The sequence below is a fragment of the Macadamia integrifolia genome, chromosome 14, assembly GCF_013358625.1.
Source record: "Macadamia integrifolia cultivar HAES 741 chromosome 14, SCU_Mint_v3, whole genome shotgun sequence".
In the NCBI taxonomy this organism is placed as follows: Eukaryota; Viridiplantae; Streptophyta; class Magnoliopsida; order Proteales; family Proteaceae; genus Macadamia; species Macadamia integrifolia.
Window position 1 is genome coordinate 3,425,115 of NC_056570.1, and position 22,010 is coordinate 3,447,124.

Consider the following 22,010-nt stretch of genomic DNA (forward strand, 5'->3'; position numbering starts at 1 on the left):
AAGGTTTTGTCGGGGGGCCTGCACCAGTACTCTTTGGATTGGGAATACAAGGCATCATACACCAACAATATATTTTTGATAACCGATAAAACACACCAAACAATCACTCACCCCGTAATTCTATGAAGGTAGAAAGTTTTTTTGTTTGGGAGTGTGGCTCCAATACTTGCATCTTTGTGTATGTCTCTCTCCTAGTAAAATGACTTCCCTACCCCCTATATTGAATCAAAAGAGGCACCAATTGGATCTAATATAGGTGTAAGAGCCACACTCCCCGGCAGAGAACACAATTCCACGGCAACCTAAATATAATAGGTTGAAAGTTCTTTCACCCTACTCATTTGTTGACATATAGCTCATTTGATTGGGAGCTTTTGTGCCGATGATGAATGAGACTAAGTGATTTGCCAAAGCTATGTGATATAAAAATACATCAGTATAGGTAGCACCTGTGCGATAGGTGTGGACAAAGTGGAAGCGAGAAACTAGTATTAGTCTATATTGGATTGTTTTTCGCTCAAAGATATCATCGATACCATAGTTTTTGGACTAAAGGTATATTTATGGGATTTTATACCATGTCAATGACCTGAATTGGATCAGTTTCACCCAACATCTGCTGATACCAACACGTATCGGCTGATACCTAAAACATGCATAAGATATGCCCCAATGTAGGATAAAGTGCAGAGAAATTTCTTTACGGTTCTGCTAACCTAAGTTATTTTTGACATAAAATACCAGTGGGTTAATGGGTGCAAACCTAAAGCTTTTCCTTGTGAGGGGGGGGGGGGGTGTTCTTGGGTTTCAGTTAAGCTCCATCCATAATGAGGCCTTGTTAAGATTAAGATGGAGAATGGTCACCAGCCCTCTTTCCCTTTGGAGTTGGGTTTTAAAAGCAGAGTATTTCCCTAGGAATAGTGTTCTCTGGTGGGATTTTAAGCTAATAAGGTGTCACTATTTCGGCAATCTCTGAACCTATGGAATTCCCGTCAGTTCTCCGAGGTGAAGTTCTTGCAATGAGGTCAGGTCTATTAGAGAGTATCTCTCTAGAGAAGTTAATGACATTATGGTTGAATCAGATTGTAAGGACCTCAAGATCTTCTACGCTTTGAAAACCCTCCTCGTCACCTAGAAGTAATTGCATTGTTACTGATATCAAACATTTGGTATCTTATTTCAGAACATGTTCATTCCATTTCATTCCCAAAGAGATTAACAGCATGATTGACTCCCTGACTAAGAAGGCTATGCTCTTAGCGTGTAGGATATCGTTGCTATTATCCACTCCTTGGTTGTCTATTTTATGTAATTCAGACACCTTGCGCTGTACATGCTTTGATATATAATATTTTTTTCTAAAAAAAAATAAAAAATCTGAAATAGTATTGTTCACATTCTTCCTCCAATAAAAAACTTGGTTTCTTAGAAGTTAGGCACATGTGCTTCTATAGATATTTGAAAAGACCCGTGTTAACCCAATTGACCTAATTTATATATCGACCGTAATGTTGAAAGCGTTAGTATGTGGGTTAAATAGATTATCAAATCTGATGGTTGACAGAATTTGGAATGTACCTTAATCAATTCTCCTTTTAACCAAATAGTAGCAAAATGGTGCATTCACTGCTAACTTTTTAGCTGTCATGAGCCCATGTTCTACTTAATGTTGAGAATTTGGGTGATTCTCTTGGTATCCATAAATCTTTATAGTTTTTTGTTGCGGTAGTCAAAATTTTATCCCAAATTTAAGTTTTTCTTTTGGAAGCTCTTAAAAAATGGTATATCTACTAGAATAACTCAGTAATTTTTTTTTCCAATTTATGATCTTTGTTCCTTTTGAATATCAAACGCAGAAACAGATTAATATTTGTTCCTCTCTTGGACTATGGCCTAATGGTATTTTCCAACCCACGCACTTTCATAAATGTCAATCGATCACCTCCCCTCTAATTTGAAGATTCTTTCAATCGTTCTATTAGTGACTGATGGTGTTAAAATGGCCTATAAAAAGACCGATTTACCCATATGTCATCTACATATAATTCCTTCTATTTTCTTCATCCTTGGACATGCTTTCCATTCTCAAACTTTCCTCATGCATAGAAGAAAGAACAACCTGCTCTCAAGCTCTCAAGCTCTCAAGCTCTCAAGCAAGGCTTCTCCTCCTTTGCAACCTCGCTGGAGAAATCGCAAGTGCACCTCCAACCTCGCTGGAGAAATCGCAAGTTCCTAGAAGTCCGGTGGGAAAAAAAAGGCACTTGAAACCAGAACCACCGAAGAAAGTCTTGAACCAGCTTCCGTTGACCAGTCTAGTTCCACTTCCCCACTCACAAAGCATGCAAGAGTGGATGACACGATTATGTCATCTGCAGAATCTCCATCCGAGTGACAAGCCTATATTGTTGACATTGCTGTATGTTAAGGAATGATGAGATATCAGGATCTCTAAAGAGGAAACTGTGCTGATGGACACTGGGAATTGGAACTTGAGCCACCATCCTTTCCACCTTCTGAGTAAGTAGACATGGGCAATAAAAGCTAGAACATTGTTTATCAACTTCCTGATTCATGCTCTTTATGGTACACCGAGACCAGGTACTGAAAGACGCATTGTATATGCTCATGAAGAGAAGTATTTATTGTAAGAAATCCTATATCCTCAAAATGTTATAAGGTTTTAGTACTCTAGTTGGGGGGGGGGGGGTGGGGATATGTTTTTATTACAGATTTGTCTTCAGTCAATTTTCCAAGACTTTATTCAACTCTCTCTCTCTCTCTCTCTCTCTCTCTCTCTCTCTCTCTCTCTCTCTACTATTAATACTAGGAAGCAATAAAATCCATTACATAACACCACAAACCTAAGCCGTAAAAGAAGTACATTCAAGATCAGGCACAGCAAATCTGAAAAATGGATTAAAAGTCAGGATTAAGAACAAAGAATATGTCAAACTGCACTGCTACAGAGAATGCAACAGTTGAATCCCAGAAAATACCAGGAAACCAACCAAAGGTAAAAAAAAGGGAGGGAAAACCCTTATTCCACATAAGAAGAAGAAAATACCCACAGTACAAAACCACCTAACTCTTCTTGACTGTGACTCTTGACTCCCAACAAATCATATACCATCAATCCCACCACCACCACCCACTAAGATTAATTTATCATATATATATGTGTTCTACATGATACACATCAAAACCAACTAACCATCCCCTCCAAGTCTCTACTCTCCATCGCTTGTAAGAAACCCTTTTTGATTGAACAATCAGAAGAAATTGTAGGATGAAGCATCTAAGGGGTGGATGAGGTATGTGAGCACTAGAGCTACCAGCATCAGCACATATGCTATACCTTGGTCTATTGATGTCCCTGCATGAATTGACCACAACAACAAAGAAAAATTAAGAGGGGAAACAAGAAGAAAATAATAATACATAAAGTTTGGGGAGAATGATCAAAAGGATTTTTTTTTTCAAAGAAATCACTAGACACTCAGAATACCGATTTTTTCAGTTTTTGAAGTGTTGAACATCAACAGGAATAAAAGAAACAAAAATCGAGGAATGAGACAAATACGGATCCAGTCCAATCCTTCAATAGAAGTAAACAAATACTAGAAGAACAGAGGAAATTCGCAAAAAAAAATTCAAAACCGCTACACTTCTGGATCCAGAATCAAACTCTTCAACGACGAAAAGGAATTTCGTTGAGATTCAAGAGAAGCAAGAGATTTGAAGTCTGAAACAAAAATCGTACATCGAAAAGCATCTAAAACACTTTAGAATACACAACGAATAGGAGACAATGTCTAATGATAACTCAGATTGTCGAAATGAACAATATTTTTTCTGAAAGCCTTAAGCTTTCTATATTCAAATACAGAATCCAAAAACACGGATTAGACAATCTAAGAAGATATCTAACTAAGCCTCATCATCAACATAGAAACAAAAACAGAAGAATCCGAAATGCTGCATAACAGATCAGAAGAAAAAAAAAAAATCATGCCAAACCAGATCTGGAGAAACGAAGAAAAGAGACGAGTAAAGAAAGCATACCATCGCTAGTAGGGGCAGGAGCAGGAGCCAAAGATTCTGCCTGAACGGCCGGCAAAACAATGCTGAAGATAAGAGCAATGATCGCTAATACTCCAAAAGAAATCCTAACAACTGCCATTTTAATCTGTGTTTCTGCTTGGTTATCAAACCCTAGATTTCTCAATCAAACCTCTTTCTCTCTTTGCGGCGTCTCCCTCTATAAAGAAAGGAAAGGATTAAGAATGAAGAAGAGATGGCCCCGGAGAGCCGCAGAGAGAAAATGAGAGAATTAGAGGCCTTGGAAGGTTGAGGTAGAAAGAGAATAATCTCACAGATGGGACGCACGTTTCAGTGTTCCGTAAGTGGACACCCCGTGTTCACCGCCCACCTCTCTTTCTTATACTCCTCTCCTTCTTTCGCTCTCTCTAAAATTTTGAGAGACAAAACCGCTACACCACGGAGGACAGAGAGGAGTCCACTCCAGTCCATATTATGTGGGGCCAAATCCACGTGTCTGGGCCCCACTGCCACCGCAGACTTAGCCTCTCCATGTGATCACTGAAGGATCCAATGCCAGACTGTCTGCTCAGTTGCTGCCAATTTGTACGGCCCATAATTATACGTGGCGACATTTTAGTGGTCCTCTCCAGCAATTTATTTTAATTTGACCATACTACCCCAAATAATAAGCGGAATCAGTAGATAATTGGAGGGGTACAATATGTAATTTCACTTTACAACCCCCCTGTTCACATGGTCGGAAAAGAAGGCGGCTAAAGCGGGCCGCCAAATGATTGAGTTTTAAATCTTAGAATTTTGAAGAAAAGAAAATATCAAGTGCCATCAGCCATCCTAACGTTCTCTTTAACGGTAACATTTTAAAATTTGGGATTTTGTGGAATAAGATGGTTTTGGAAGAATCAGTCAGTGTCAACGGCAACGGCTTGTCATGACCTACCGTTGGTATCTCCTCATGACCGTTGTTTAACGGTAGGAAACCAATTTAGGAGGGCTCACATGGAGGGATCCTCACATTGAGGAGCAGTCTAGGCTTAAATTTGGTTTTTGATTGGACCATGTTTTTTTTTCGTTAGAAGATTGGACCATGTTCTGAGGTGTTGGATAATTGGAATGTCATGGATTAAGGGTAAAATTTAAAAGAAAAAAAATAATAATAAATAAATAAATCGAGGGCATAACTGTTCAATCTAGGCTGATCCATATCAATTATGTATCTGTTTTCGAGTGATCGATCCTCGATCTGATACTGCACACTTAAACCATCGAGTGAACCAATGCCAATCATGTCATTCCAATGAAAAGATTCTCCTTTTTTGTGTAATTTTTTAGGTCAAATTGTTGCCTAATGATTAGGGTTTTTAGAAAAGAATGGAATTGGGATTTGAATTCAATCTCATTGAAGAATAAACTAAAATACACTAAAATGTGCCATAACCTTAGAAATCCAGCATGCATCAACCGATCAAGACCAGTCGGAACTGAGATTAGCACAATTTGAATCGGTCGACCATTCCAATTCTGATTTAACATTGCTAGTCATATTGAGTGCTTTCATAGATTTTAAGCAATTAGTTACACATCATGCCCCCTCTGCTTCGAGAGTGAGATTTCATTTTAAAAGAACGATGTAGCCTGAACTAGCAAAAATTAAATGGGTCTTGCTGATCCTGGTACGAAAACAATTTCCGCTGTAACATGTGGTATGTTGAGCAACAAAGAAGTTAGCATCATTGTGGTGTTTTATCTCATATGGCAAAGGGTTTTTGTTTCTTATATGCAACAAAGTATGATAAGTTTTTTTTTTTTTTTTTTATAGGTAAATATTTGTTCTATAATAACAGTCAGGATGGTGAGCATGGGATTTTTACACACCATAACTCACCAACTACACTAGAAAAGAAAAAAAAAATGATAATTTATTGTCCCTATATATGGTTACACAAAGCTTTACCTAAAATAAAAAACAATATGAGAAATTGTAGGATGAAGCATCAATAGGATCAAGATTTATATACCTTTCATGAAGGAGGGACAATCATTTCACCCCGTTGTGTGCCATATTGACAAATTCAAAAATACTCTCACTTGATCATCTAACAATACCGATGGTTAAGGACAAGAGATTATTCCTTTGCCAATAAAAACAAAAATAACTTGTATTATAAGGAGGATATACATAGATTCAAGCCAGACTAATGGAAATCTCACCTTTTACCGATGGATGAGCTCATTCTCATTGTCTAGTGGGATTCTTTAGCACGTTCATCCATGTTAAAAGAAAACTCCTTAGGCCAGGGCCGCCAGGACACACTGGCTGGAGGATCAAATCCTAACAAAACTAAAAAAAGAAGTGGAATAATGATGGGATCACGCGTGAGGACCTAGCTAAGGCGACGCAACCATGTCACATGGGACGAAAAGTCATTCAATAGACTTTTAAGATGATATATAATGGAGGGTTTTTTTAGATAATATATAAAGGAAAGAGTTTTTTTTTTTACCGTATGACATATGACTAGTAAGTTATCCATTCATTTAGAATCATTATTATTCTAATCCTATAATATAAAATCAAAAACATCTATCCCACTATACTACCATAATATAAAGAAACCCATGGACAAAGGATTCTCCATTCACCGTGAACATGGAGAAACTGTGGGCATTATTACAAAACCTGTTTTTAGAAACATTTTCCACTCAAACTCCACTTCAAAGTATAGTTGAAATATCAGATTTTTTTTCTTTCTTCCTTTAAACCCGGTGACCCGATCAAACCTGAAGGCGAGTCTTTTTTTTTATTTTATTTATTTCCTTGCCTATTTCCTAAGCTATCTGATATCTCTCATTATACTTGCTTTTGAGTGTATAGTGACTATAGTCAAGAGGTCATTGTCTCTTCCACATTTTGGGGGTTTAGGAGATACATATTCTGGTGAAATCCATCATCATGGAAGATGCAGCAAAGTATCTCTTCACTGGTGGAAGCCTCATTTCCGACAGGAAGAGCTTGTTCCCTGTACTCAGAACCAGAACTATGGTTATTGTATATGGGTTCATGTTCATCAAAATTTGGCAAATGACTTCTAACTAGGGTTTCCTTTCAAGCTGGGGGCAGTTGCTCATTACTTAACTAAGTTTCAGTAGCATAAACATAGTAGCATAAACAGACTTTAAAAGAAAAAAAAAAGGGTAAAACTAGTTGGTTGTTGAAACACTTTATGATTAAGATAGAACTACTTAATGATTATAGAAGCTACATTCGATTGAAAGAAATATACAACCTTACATGTCTGGAAATACACTTGGGATAATATCCCAAGTGTTCTCGTGAATAAGCAAACTTTGGCACATCCAGAATGCCACATCATGGGGATTTTTGGCCTGTATAACTTTGGTGCTTCACTCGCAATAAACCCCTAACAGGCCTAAATCATATATATGTTAGGGAGACAAAAACCCATCTGTGCTCCCGTGATAAATGTCTTTGTTAAAGCCGGCCAAATTCAGGACAGACAATAGAAAAAGATCAACTTGAGCACACAAGAAACGCGAGATTTCATCTACTGAACTATTAACAAGACATGAATAAGTTGTAGTCAACCTTTTCTCAATTGACTCCTTTGTGAGCAACAAATCCAATAATGTAGTATGCCATCAAGAGAACAAAAATCCCAATCCTGTAGTAAAGCAAAGTTTGTTAATGTCAAACAGAAACAGACATTCATGTTCTGAGCATGAAATAACAAAATTCCCTCCAGAATAAACAAATGATTACTAAATTTCTATGGCGAGGAGATAAAAATCAATTGTGATTTACCCAGAACAAAAAAGTACAAAGATGGAGCTAAAAGCAAAAGGGAATGAAGAACTTTAGGTTGATGTTGAACTCCCTTTGATGGGTTTAAAAAACAAAAGAGCAAAGAAAATGAGGGAAAGCAGTTCCCACCAGAGATAGACCATGCTTATGCAAATACTTGAAGCATGTAGCCCCATTTGGTTAAACTCAATTTTCATAGAAAATGCCACATTACATTTATGGGGTTAGGTTAAGTAGCAGCATCTTTTGATTCTAATGCATTAATTAAATATACTAACACACAAAAAGATGTGTTGCATCACGATGGGGCCAAAACCCTAGTGGCAAGGTTTCACTATAGGATTAAGGATCCTTAGGAGTTTGGGAGTGAAAACAGCCTTACATTTATTTTTCAGTACCTAGTAGAGGCTATCCATTACTGTTATGAAACTGGACCCTGATTGCAGAGGCACTCACCATGATAACCAGCCATAATACGTTAGACGAAATATTTACCCGCTGTATAACCCTAACTTAATAGGTTCCAAAGGGATACATATCACAGGTCAATCATATATGTCACATGCACCAGATTGTTGCACAAGTAGTGAAGGATCTGCAGAATGGAAGCTTACAAGTGACAGCTTTGGTGGTACAGGAAAAGTTTCCAACACTCTAACCTCAAAAGTGGTAAGCCGCAGAACAATAGCAATGCAAACTTGAGATCACAATTGGAGCAACTATGTTGATGCAGGTTATAGAAGCATCATATGCCCAATACAAGGTGCTAAACTATATCAGCCAGTGGTCATTCAGCATGGCTAAAAGAGCATGGTCTTCAGAAATATAGTATGTATACTTAATTTCAGATTACAGTAAAATGTATTGATGAAAAACAGATTGCTACTTCCATACTGAAGACGAACTTTTTTTCATTTCAACAATCACTGCTTTTTCCCTTTTCCACTTTTTTGGTGTCAAGGGGGATCACAAACTTAATGCAACAAAATGTTATTGCTTTTTCCCTCTTGTCCCATTATGGAAATGAGTTCAGAATTGAAACAATCTTTTTCACCAAAGAGTTCCCTCGCCATTTTTCAGCATAGGAGAAATGAGGGTTGGTAGAATATAACTCAAATGAGAATTTTAAATCATAGAAACTAGAGAGGAGACAATCCTTAGAAGCACCACTGTCAACATCTTGATCACAAAGCAGCCATCCTTAAAAGTGGGAGGAGAGTTGGAAAAATAAAAAATAAAGAAACACACAGTATTGGATGGGTCCCAATCCAAAGGCTGCTCTGCAGCTCATCTCCCGCACGACTCAAAATTAAAACGATCAGTAGATTGCCCAGATTCTGTGGTTACTGGTTAGGGCATGAACCATATAGAATATATACGAAGTAAACCAAAGAGCACACACAAGTCACACTATATAAATAAACCAAGACCTTGCACAACTTGGCATGGCAAGGAAGACTATATTAAGTTGAATCTCATGCAGAAGAAAAACCTAAATATTTTTAGCACATGCATAAACCTATCAAACTTTGATCGGATCCATGTAGCCAACCCCATTATAATGGGATAAGGCTGAGTTGTTGCATAAACATGTAGATAATAAGAAAACAATGACCAAATGTCATTCCTGCACATACAGAAGAGTGTGGATTACAGCCCAGATATTATACCCAGTTTCCTTACAACATCACAAAGCACATACCTATCAATAAGAAAAAGGCACTTTATCTGGAGTTAGCATCATAGATCATGCAACTTTCATGAAATAAACTAGAATTTTGATGATTGAAAAGAATCACAGTGCTGTTAACAGTGTGATTTGGAAGAGGAAGGAATAGCTTACTTGGATAGTTTATAGTGCTAATTTGGGATCCCTGTTCCTGTAGCATTGCCCTCTCCTGTCAGAGCACGGTCTCGATCCTGCCAAATTGTAAATCACCAGTGAGGTCCCATTGGAAATTAGTGAAGTTGGAAGCAGAAACCAGACAAGACAATACCTCCATTCCCCATTTTATGTAATCTGGTGATTCACATGCTTTGTATTCATCAACCAAGCTCTCTATCACTTCTTGTGATTCATCAAATTCTGATAGATCATTATCCTGTGATATTAAATTAAAATAAGAGATGAGGTGGATACAAGTGACTCTATTCTTGTATTTATGTATTTGTAGTATCATAACTCTTCTTACCACATTCTCCCTCCCCAGCCACCCCCCCCCCCCAAAAAAAAAGGAAGGAGAAGGTATGATAATCCCCAATGCACATTTTAATAATAAAACTCAATACCAAAAAGTGGAAAACATAGTCCAACTTGAATAGAGCGAAATATAATGAAACTAAAGTCAAAAGAGTTCTAATAATTGTCAAAACTAATTAAATAAAATATATAACTAAAAGAATAGAAAAAAAGAAAGCATAGAAGGGAGTCCTTATTGATCACCATGGCAACTATTAATCACTAAACATAAAGCACAAATCTAAAGATTCAGTTAAGAGCATCCAACTTACTGCAAACATGGGAAACTTCCGATAATTATCGAGGAAAGCTTGCTTTTTCCTGAACTTCTCATACTGATTTAAGCACTTGCTGAAGAGGTGTCTTATGCTAGTATGGCTGGCCAACATGAGACCACTAACCTATAAAAGGGAGTAGATACAATGAAGCATTCTTATGTTTGCAAAAAAGGTGATGTATCCAGTAAAATTGCTTAAGCATTCTTGTGAATCAAAAGAAAAGCAAGAATACCCAAAATGACTAATGCAGCAACAGAATAAGAATTTCCCCCAAGAAGTTTGGGAAACACAAACTAACACCTAATTATATTGATATAGAAAGAAACAAAATTCAGTGATAGAGGATTGGTCTTACTCTATGAGCTGTTTGAACATATGGAGACTTTCTGGACAATGCCACCTGCAAAAGAAGAGCAAAAAACATAAGATTAACACTAGATTAATAACATGTCAAGAAACTACTGATGTAATGCATATACTCTTTATTATAATGGAAAAGACACCTGAATGCTTGCAGGGCCCCATTCAATGAAATTCACAAGTTTTCTTTCGCGTATTCTCTGCAAGCTTTCATGAACCTGGCTTCAAGTTAAGCAATAAGCATCAACATATCGACTCATTGATATTATTGCTAAGACTATCATCATCTTAACGTGTGATAAATTTATTAGAAGCAATGAACCAAAGATGAGACTAAAAGAAGATTAAAAATGCAATTCCAGAGGGCCAGACGTGCAATATAACAATATTCTTGTGACAAATGATAAATTGACAACAGAGGAAGTTAAAAAGAATCAAGATTACATAATTTCTAATAAACCCAATCAATACAGATAAGCTTGGTCATGAATAACAACTGCAAAAGACTTCTCCTGAAAATCCTAGCTCCTTTTGCCCCGCTATGAAGGAAATAATAGATTCTAAAAACATATTACTTAAACTTCCCACTCTATCAGGTCATTCAGCCCCAAGTCCCAGGGCAGTGCCTCTTTGAGCCACACCCCCAAGTATCATGTAAACTCCAACATGGATATCCTGAATGAAACTGTCTTAATGAGCTTCATTTCTGACAAAAAAGATGCATCCATGAAAAGAAAATGTACCAAAGGGTCAAAGACCATTCATGTATCAAAAGGAACAGAAAGATCAAAGAATACCACCAGGGGGGGAGGATATTGCAATATCTAGCTTTGAAAAGCAAATACAGCAAAATTAATGGAAGAACCTGAAAAAAAAAAAACTAGATGTTTCAAGCTTACGATAGAAGAGGAATGTCCATGACTACATTCAGATACTTGAATAAGTTGAGAACATCTTTTGGGGTTTTTTCTTTTTATTAATGAATAAAACTAAAAGTAAGTTCAGTAGTTATCAGCTTGTCTTGGACTCTGCGTCTAAACCCGAATAAATACACTATCGACAGGTTGGGTCTAATAGCATGATTATTACCGGGGCTGTGATCAGGCATGGGCCCAGTGTGCAAGTGTGTGCCTTAAGTTCTTACCCAACTCACCCACTGGCCAACTAACATATTTCTGCTATAATTAAATAATTAAAATTAATCTGCTTTTACGGATTCTAACAAAGGAAGTAGTCAACATCTAGTTGAGGTGAGGGATAAAACCTTTATCGATTCCTGGTGGTCTGGGATGAAGAGGTGAGGAAAATCTGATTTACTATAATATAATAATGTAAGGGCAAAGTTTGGATCCAACTTATGTTGACAGGGAGGGGTCTTTCCTTGGATCCGTTAGTTGGCTGGGTGCTATGGGTTGGCCTGACCGGAGTTGGTACCATTGTGAGTTCAAGTACGGTCGTCATAAGGGAGCAATCTTAAAATCTCAAAGTAGAGGTCAAAATACTCTGTAATTCTAGTCCAGTGTAAGAGTTCAACAGTCCTATCAATCAGTATTGAAATCCGGAAAATCGTTACAGGATTAACAGATGATCCTCAGGATGCTTAAAATTTAAGTAACTTCAAAAACTGATAAACTGCCGAAGAAGCTAGCAATCAGAACTAAGAAACTATCAGTACAGGACCCAAATAGGAACTAGAACCTCAGGTCTGGAAATCAGAAGCACTATATATTCAGGATATTGAACCAATTTGAAAAACAATTGAGTAGAAAGAGTACGACTATCAGAGAATCACGAAAACAAAGGAAAAGGAAGATGCATAAGATAGGGAGATATTGGAGAGAGGTCACTTGATCACACATGCAATTAGGCCGGTACCCAATGCACAAAGGCTTCCTGCACTTAAGCAAGGTTCTGGGAGGGTATATAGGTAGACAGCCTTACCCCCTTTACGGAGAGGCTGGTTCCCAGGACTCAAACCCACACCACTGCACAGGCGGAAAGAACCCTTTGCCATTGCTCCAACCGACGACCCCTATCAATTGATCACAGATGTAATAAGAACCAGAATAAGGGATGTAGAAGGAAACAGTTGGTCAGAAGATGAGCCTCTGCTCACACTTGCACAGTACAGCATCACAAACTCTCTTCAAATAAACCCATATTCCATCACTCAATCAGGCCAATTGATAGGGGGTGCTTACATATATGAGACTTTTTGAAAGTCCTAATTAGACTCACAATTGGAGTCCCAATCTCTCACACTGAATAAATTAAATAGATTTAAAACAGAACCCTATACTTGCTAATGAGTATCTTATTCTAACGCAGACTCATATAACTTAGAAGTTTAGATACTTTGTATTCACCCCTACTTTATGGTTTATAATTTGGGCTCGCCACAAAAGTAACCCCATAAACAAGTAGCCCAAGGTCCATATAACACGCCCAAGATTCATAATAAGGCCTCCCTAGGCCCAACTAGGCAGCTTTGATTGTATCACAAGTTCAACCTGCTTAAAATACTGGCCAGAAATAATGAATTGAAAATAGCTATGAATCATGGAAGTAAGTATTTTAAACACTATTTAACATGAGAAAATTATAATGGAAAAAACAAGTCGCTGGTCTTTAATTATCACAAAGGAGTGATACTACTCAGGTTGAACTCTCTAAAAGGTCAATGGAAAGGCTGAAAAAAACTGGGGTTTGGTTTTAAATTGACACCTTTAAACTCAACCAGACATTCGGGATAAGGAGTTTCTTGAGTTCACATGGATATTGAATTATTCAGCCCAAGAAACTATAATTAATCATCCAAGAAATAGTGATGCAGTAACGCTTCCATGTACTGGGTTGAAGCCGTTTGAAAACCCAGACCGAGACGAACCGTGTGAACTCTGATTTCGGTTGAACAGGTCTTTAAGGGTTTATTTATTTGGGGTTATTTTGTAATTTTCAATTAATATGTGAGTTTAGATAGCATTGGCCATTGGTAGCGTAGGAAACTGAGTCCAATTTGCTTTCTAATTCTGTTTACTTTCTTAGAAATCTTCTTTTTATAAATGTAAGCAATCTACTAAAATAGGGTGACTGAAGATGGAATATTGAAGTCGTGTTTGAGTGGTTGCCTTCTCTCATCTCCCCCTTCTCGCGTCAGATCCTACTCCACCATTACTCTTCTTCTTATACTTGTTCCTCTGTTCTTCTCCCTATTTCTCATTTCTGCTTGATTATAATTTAAGCTTATCACATGTGCTCTGTTCTAGGCGATGTTAACAGTCGCACATAATTGATTCAATCTCCCTGGATTTCCCTTCTTTTGCCTTCAGAATTTGGAAGATATATCTCTACCTTATGGAGATTCTAGCCTTAGGTTATTACCCCTTGAATCATCTCCTGTTGGGAGATTGAAACCAGAAACCACAACTGGTGTTTCTTCTTCCACTAGACTTAGTTTCAGTCTTAAAAAAATAATCAGTTGCTAGTTATTTGGGGTTTCTGGGACTTGGGTGGGCCCAAAGCAACCCATAATCAGAGTTTTGGAACCTGTGGTTACATCAAATAGAAATCATAATTAATTTCTACAAAATGGATTGTTTCCTCAAAAATCAAGACGATCATTTTTCAGGTGGTGGAGGAGGATATTGGGGGTAACAATTTTTTTTATAAGAACACGAAGAGAACAGAAAAAAAAAAAAAAAAAAAAGCGGCATAGAAAGCATGCAGTCAGTATAAAAAAAGTAGAATAGCAAACCGCAAGAGCTACATAATGGGATGTAACATGATGTACATTGAATCCCTTTCAACCCCCGCTTTTTTAACCAATCCATCATCTTAGAAGTTCGCCAGATGTAGCTCCACAATGGAATAAGAAGTTCGAGGATGAGATGAAAGACCAAGCACCACTTAAGAGGATGTATCAGAACTTACATTGTAAGTAACAGTGCTAGAGGAAAACACTACCTGAGTAGGGTCTACTTCTCCTTGAATGATATTTAATATTGATATGTACTTTGCTTGACTTGCTTCTTTTGTTCGAGCATAAGAGGAAACCATGATATTCTTCGACTGCAAAAGACATACAAGTAAGAAGCCCGTCTATCCCCAGGCTAAGAAGGGCTAGGCGGTTTTCTTTTATATATTTCAGTGGGCAAAATGCTTGTCAATTATGAAGATACTTCAATCAACAGAGGATCTTGCCTGGAGAAGTCTCCTCATTACATCGAGTACAGTAGTTTTCCGGATAACATTAGCCTGCCAAAGACAAAATTACCTACATCAGACAGCTACAACAACAAACAACCGGAACTATATAGGCATGAAATGACAAATTCAATTTTGCAAGAAAACACAGCACTCTAAAGTTCATAATGGCTGCTTTGAGATTGCTAATTCCTATAGTCAGCATGTATGTTTCACCATACTGTTGGCAGTCAGTATAATAAGAACAGACACAATATGTACAAGTTCTACAAACAAAATCAAGTGACAGTGATAAAATCTTATTCATGTAACACGGTCCCTTTAAGCCACATTCTGAATGTGTTTCTGTATTTCATTCATTCACCAACAATATCCTTATGACACTACCCAAATTTAATGCCAACAAAATTAGTTTCTACCCAATCATTTCCACACCTCCACTTCAAAAAGAGCACAACCCTCAAAAAGAGTGCACAAGCATGCACATGCACACAAAGGTTCAACAATGTAAAATTCCTAGTTTTCATCAGCTCCAGAGTCCTGAGAAACAGATTATGTCTCTCATAGAAGTCCAGCCTCCTCTTTGACACAAAAACTAAGAGATACCAGGAAAATCCAAAATGCATTTTTCTTTAAGAAGAATTACGAACTAAATGACACGAATGATTGAATCTAACCTGGCGCTCCACTGTGAGTGGCGTATATCCCGTCATTAGAAAATGGCACCTTGGAGTTGGAATTAAAGAAGCAAGAAGCCCAACCAAGTCATTGTTCATATACCCTGGATACCGAAGAGTGGTTGTGCTCGCAGACATTACTGTTGAAACCAGAGAATTTGTTTGTGCAAAGGTCGGATTAGATAGATGAAGGCGTTCAACTGCTATTCTATTCAGTGCAGTATTGTCAAGAACAACAACACAATCAGCATTTAGTGTAAGCCGCTTAAGAGTCAAAAGTGAGTTATACGGCTGGACCACCACATCGCTTGTCTCCATCTGGTTAGGAAACACACTGTATGTCTGAATAAGTTTTTTGCTGTAGCGATCATTTAGAGTCTCCAATAAATATGAACCCATTCCTGCACTTAAGCAAGTAATTAATAAAGCATGAAATCTAAATTGAAAACACTAAGCAGTTTCTAAGAAAAAGGAAAAAAATGTACATCATATGATAAATCCACATAAAACAAGGAGCTCAAAAGATTGAATGAAGAGAATGGAAAACCTGAGCCAGTTCCTCCAGCTATTGAATGGCATAAAACAAAACCCTCAAGACTATCACTTCCATCTGCTTCCCTATCAACCATGTCCATTATTTCCTCTTGCACCTGCTCTCCCTGAACAAGGCTTAATAGCCAAATGTCAATAACTCAAGAATATTTAGAAAGGTTAACAGTGCACAAAGAGTAAGGGACAATTCTCCCTTTATTAAGATGCAATAGAAAGCTTAAAACTTCAGGCATTGGAATATATTCAATACTTTGTAGAATCACAAAGAGGACTTCATCTTGGCAAAACAAAAAAGACTGTGTATGGTTTATTCTGAAATTGAAGTAGTAATTCAGCCATTTTTGTAAGATCTTTACTTACAGGAAACTAGTGTTCTTGAGACTGGGACGTCTTGCTTCCAAGACGCCAATCCTCGTAACACCCCTTTTTAGATTTTCTATTCTAGTTTGTTCTATGTTCCTAGAAGTCTACTTTTTATAATTATATAAATTTCTTAAAACACCAGCACTATCTCTAGCCACCTTACACTCCCCTATTTCTATCTACACCTTTATCCAGACTCACCATCTCCATCAACACCCTCTATGTCTCTCCATCCTGACTCCCCATCTCCATTTACATCCTCTCTATATTACCACCATCTGTTAATTTTTTCAGGAAATAAAGCAAGTTTTGGTTTCTTTGAATTAATCAATGCTTAAATTCTTAAAATTCTTAATTTTCTCTTTATTTATTTTTTTAACTCAGTTCATAGATTTATAAGAAATGTTTTTTTTTTTCAATTACATTAGTCCCTGCAGTGTTTTTGCAGTAATCTATATTCAAAGTATTAAAAATTGGCATGTCTTGTACCAGTGGAACCTTCCTTAATGTAATTCATTAGTGCACACATTTATGTGGGTCAAACAGGTACATACTCCATTTCTTGAAGATCTTGTTACTTAGGTAGATGGTAGTATAAGAAGCTCGCATACAGTTTAAAAAGATCTATGCCTTAAAATTGTATCGGTGTATCTCCCTCCTCCAAATTAAGTTTACCATGTTAATGTTTTGAATAAATGCCTAAGAAAAGGCAGCTTGTGGAACCATTTTTTATCTGCAACATTTGCACTATTTTGAACGTAGAAATCATCGCAGAAGAACGAGATTTCATTGAAATGGCACAAGAGGGAAATTTTACTGATAAGGGTTAGAATTATAACAAGAGAACACCAGGGTATGAATATTAACCATAAAGACATACAGAAAAGCAAAGAGAGCTCTTTAAATAAGAGAGGGCTTTCAATGACTACTTCTCAAATATACAAACAGCCTCATATTACAATTTCAACAAAAGTATAATTTTTTTCCACCAATACTTAGGTAGCATATGAGTATGAAACAGTTAACATACAAAGACCCAAAAACGAACCTGGTGATACCCACTAGCCCAATTATTTCCAGCACCACCACCATGATTTGAGACAAATATGTTCTCATGATTATAGAGATTCCGATATTCACTATTTTGAATGCCATTAATAACTCGGGGCTCCAAATCCATCAAAAGAGCTCGAGGTATGTAGTGTTGATCATCAGCTTGATAGAAAAAAACGTCTTTCCTGTCACCTCCCTACAACACCCATACCAGATATATCATGTAAGCTAGTCATTACTATTACAGTAAGCTCTTTAATAATAAATTCCTTAAAATATAATTGAGTAAAATTATAGTAACTTAAAAAAAAACGAAAAATGCATTGCAAATTTCCCCAGAAGACCAAATGATATAATCTTTTAATCTATTAGTCCATTAAAGAAAAAAAATTAATCTGCCATATAAATCTGCCACTTATTGTGTGTTGTGTTACCATATATCATTGGTAATCAGATTGGCACTTTGAAGCATCACCCACTTACACATTTATAATTGTTTAACCATGTTTAAACCATCGTGTCTACTTACTTTTCAAAATCTCCGGGAGACTGACTAAGGCACTTTTACATGCAGCAAAATTGAGTTCAATGACATTCCTAGATATGAGAATTTTACAGAATGGGAGGGGAAGAATTTGAGAAAGCAAGAAATCCTAATCCCCTGCGATAATGGTTGAACTAAAATTACTTGAGGCCATTCACATTTCAGAGAAATTGCATGCTAAAAGAGTGAATAAATAATTTAACTGAGCAGTACAACTGTAATAAGAACCAAAACACCACAGCTTTTAGCAGTAACAGAAGATCTGCGGCTCAAATGACTTTCAATATAATCACATTTCCAATAAGTGTTCGATATCCACTTTAACTAGCAAAATTAGAAACGAAACAAAGATCACATTTCAACTTCAATCGGTAGATTTTCCTAGTAACGACTTCAATTGTGACGCAATCTTCTGAAATGAACGTTCAAATACCGAATTCAGAGTCTAACCTAACGCTTCCATCGAAACAAAATGATACAAGCAACTAAAACTCAATCATCCATACAGGATCTGGAAAAAGGATAAAACATACGAAACAGTGAATCAGTGAATATCGAAGCAAAAGAAGTGAACCTGTGTAGCGAAATCTTCGAGAATCCCTTCCTTGCTGATACCATGCTCTAAGCAGAGCTGCTTCCAGAACTCCATCCCGATCTGATTTCCACATTGTCCGACCTGCAAAGTGATGATCTCTCGAGGCATTGTTGACCTTCTAAAGATTAGGTCTTCTGCGTTTTGGTTTCTCTCTTCTTCGTCGCTCTCCGCGGCTCAATTTTTTAAAAAGAGAGGGAAAAAGCAGAAGCTACTGAAATTATGAGCTCTAGTTGGGGTGCGCCTTTTATATGTACTCTTATCGTGTTTTGCCGGCTAATTATCATGAGAGGATCGTGAGATACTGCGCCCTAGGGATGCATTGCTCTTATTCTACTCAAGGTAATGTGAATATACGAAATTGCCCCCACTTTTCGTAATAATTTTGGTCGAGGATCATAGGACTGAGACACCTGCCAATGGTTTTTGTGAGGTAACGAAGATGGTGAATTCCTTATTTCTATGACCTTTGGTACGGCGAACCCGAACCTGCTCAAGTCCACCCTCAGCCCAACGACTTGGGCCAGGCTATCAGGTTGTGGGTTGGGTTAGGGTTGGTATTTCCTGACTTGAAATCCGGCTAGATCGGGTTTGGACTGAGATCTCGATTTAAGTCCAGCTTAGCCCATTTCTATATGTATAACCGAGGCTCTGTGCAAGTAGGGTATTATGCATCCTCTCAGTACTTCTACTTGTTTTTCATTTTAAAAAAATTAATAAAATCATGGTAAAAAAAACCTAAAAGGCAATGCTCCCACCTGTATTGATTCTTCTACTGCCAAGATATCTTAAGGTGGGTAGCCTGGTAGGTAAAAACCAGTTTCTCACAACAATGAAGTCAAGAGTTCAAAAAAAAAAAGCTGCCAAGATGAATCACGGCTAAATCGATCCAACCAAAATCAATTAGGGCCCTTTTTTTTAGAGGGGGAGTTGGGGGTGAGAGTGTTGTCAGCATGGAACTCACAAGTTAGTGGGGTTAAAGACAGGGAAGCAAAGATGTGGTGAAATTACTGCAGCATCCCACCCCATCATGTTTGGTTGGGTGGAAACTGGGAGGAGAGAGAAGAGAAGAGAGAGAAAAGAAGACGATGGAGCAGAGAAATAACGTCTACAAATTCCGGCACCGTCAGTGTAGATTCACTACTTCACCACCTCTGCTGACGGCAGGGGTGGAGAAATCCAAAGAAGTCCTTTACTGGCGACTCTGTTGCTTACTTTTCTTCTCCCTTACACTTTACTTTTTTTTTTTTTTTTTTCTGATGCTTCAGGTTGTAAGACGGGTTTTAAAAGCTAGAATCGCGCCGTTTAGATCTGGTGGTCCTGATCCAGATTGACTAGAAACACTTCAGAAATAGTATGGCAGCTGCCGGAATCCGTTTCGAACCCTAGAAAAACTGTATGGAGAGGTCGGTTAGAATTTTAGAGGGGGGAATCGGGATGGGCCACAGACGATGCAACCGATAGATTCCAATTTTTTAAACACTAGAGCTAAGGTTATTATCACATTCCAATAATGGTCACCATGAACATATGTCAATGTTTTAGTCTATCTCCATTAAGATCAGGATCTGCAGGAGAAGCAAACAAATTGATCCACTAAAGAAAATGAGGATCCATCCTGAGTGAGAAATTGGACGAGGATGATCTTTATTTTTGTTTTTTGTTTTTTTTTACTCTTCTGAAACCTATGTTGGACACAGCAGGTAGAAGAACAAGAAGGTAGAATCGGAGGGAGAGAGAAGGAATCCCTCTTTTTGATACATCTCAGCATCTGCAATAGCAGACTCTCATCAAGGGATGTCGCTGAAAAATATAGAGACGGGGAGAGAGAGAGAGAGAAGGAATCCCGCAAGAGTCCTATTGATTTCAAAGGACTTTGGTAAGGCTTGGGGTGGGAGAAGTTGCCTGCCACCTGGGCCGATAAGAAAAGTGGGTTGTCTACTCACTTTCTCGCCCCTAAGCAAACAAAAACCTTCGGAATTATTATTTTTTGGAAAAGTGCAAAAGCAATCCCACCCCAACAATTCCACCCCACGACTCCCTTCGAAACAAATGGGCCCTTAGGGATGGGTCAGGATGGGTCGAGCCCAACATGTTTGGGCTTGACCTGAATTAAGTGGACTTAGGGTTAGGCTAGAGTTTTAAAAACCTAGTCTAGTCACTTCAAAATCCTTTGGAAAAAAAGTGGCTTGAGGGTTTGGAAACCGTTACCTTTATTTTGTTTCGTCAGTACTCCCAAGGGACTAGAAATGACACTGTGGTTTAAGGTATCGGTATTATTGGCCATACTGGTATTGTTGGTAACTAGTATTGATATTTGACCATACTGTAATTGTGTATCAAAATGGTCCAGAAAATTTTTCTTAATAAAAAATGAGGGAAAACTCTCTTTGTATCAATCTAGACTGATACCAATTCCAATACCGTAATTTAAATCCTAGTGAGCCACACCCAAATTATGAATTCAACAAACCAACCCCCCAAACCCTTTCTTACTCCAACCAATGGAATTCTAAAACCATGGGTAATTGGAAAAAGTGATTCATAGAATTGTTATTAGTCGTAGAAATGAAATCTTTTATTACTAAAAATAAAAAGAAATGAAATCTCCTAATTCAATTAGTGAAATTTTAAATCCATTGTGGGAAAGTTTTTAATGATGGTTCACTATGGAATTTATGAATTACACTACTAGGAGTGATGTGGAAGGGTGACGTGGTAATAGTAACTTATGTTCCCATGTCATCTTGGAGTAGTTTCACTCTATCTTTGTTGCTACCTTTGAAAGTCATTTTGGAGATCAGTAGTCTCATTCTTATCTATGTTGCTACCTTTGGAAGTCATTCCTATTGGTATACTACCTATTGGTATACTAATAGACTCCAACCATGGAGCATCCTTTTTTCTCTGATCAAAATAATAGACTCATAACAAAATATATATATATATATATATATATATAGAGAGAGAGAGAGAGAGAGAGAGAGAGAGAGAGAGAGAGATATGAAAGAGGGAGTGGACCTATATGAATTTTCATATTCCTTTAAGGTTCAAGAAGAAGAGAACAACTAAGGCAGTTGGTTGGTGCCTTGCCAGTAGAGTTGAGTGTAGGCTCGCAGAATGAAGCCTGAGGATCCAACAAGTTTTGTTCTTGAATCGCTTGCATTTATGATGATGTTGGAATGGTGCCCTTGTAATTTCAAGGATATGAGACCCACGACCCAACCCTAAACCAAGCCCAATATGTCATTAGGTTCAGCTTATTTT

The 22,010-nt window shown here is 37.6% G+C and overlaps 2 protein-coding genes across 2 annotated transcripts; both read right to left on the reverse strand.

The window, feature by feature from the left end:
* Positions 1-2,892: 2,892 nt before the first annotated feature.
* LOC122060536 (arabinogalactan protein 41-like) lies at positions 2,893-4,430 on the reverse strand. Its single transcript, XM_042623655.1, has 2 exons — positions 4,063-4,430; positions 2,893-3,373 (listed from the first exon to the last, which is right to left on the reverse strand). The coding sequence occupies exons 1-2, from the start codon at positions 4,178-4,180 to the stop codon at positions 3,270-3,272; spliced, it is 222 nt and encodes a 73-aa protein (XP_042479589.1). The 5' UTR covers positions 4,181-4,430; the 3' UTR covers positions 2,893-3,269.
* Positions 4,431-7,268: 2,838 nt separating this feature from the next.
* On the reverse strand, positions 7,269-19,016 carry LOC122060535 (tubulin gamma-1 chain). The gene is made up of 12 exons (XM_042623654.1): positions 18,726-19,016; positions 17,603-17,803; positions 16,187-16,298; positions 15,640-16,040; positions 14,960-15,013; positions 14,723-14,827; positions 10,903-10,977; positions 10,755-10,799; positions 10,394-10,522; positions 9,880-9,984; positions 9,726-9,802; positions 7,269-7,742 (listed from the first exon to the last, which is right to left on the reverse strand). Exons 1-11 carry the CDS (start codon positions 18,852-18,854, stop codon positions 9,743-9,745), a joined length of 1,416 nt encoding a protein of 471 aa, XP_042479588.1. The 5' UTR covers positions 18,855-19,016; the 3' UTR covers positions 7,269-7,742; positions 9,726-9,742.
* Positions 19,017-22,010: the final 2,994 nt, after the last annotated feature.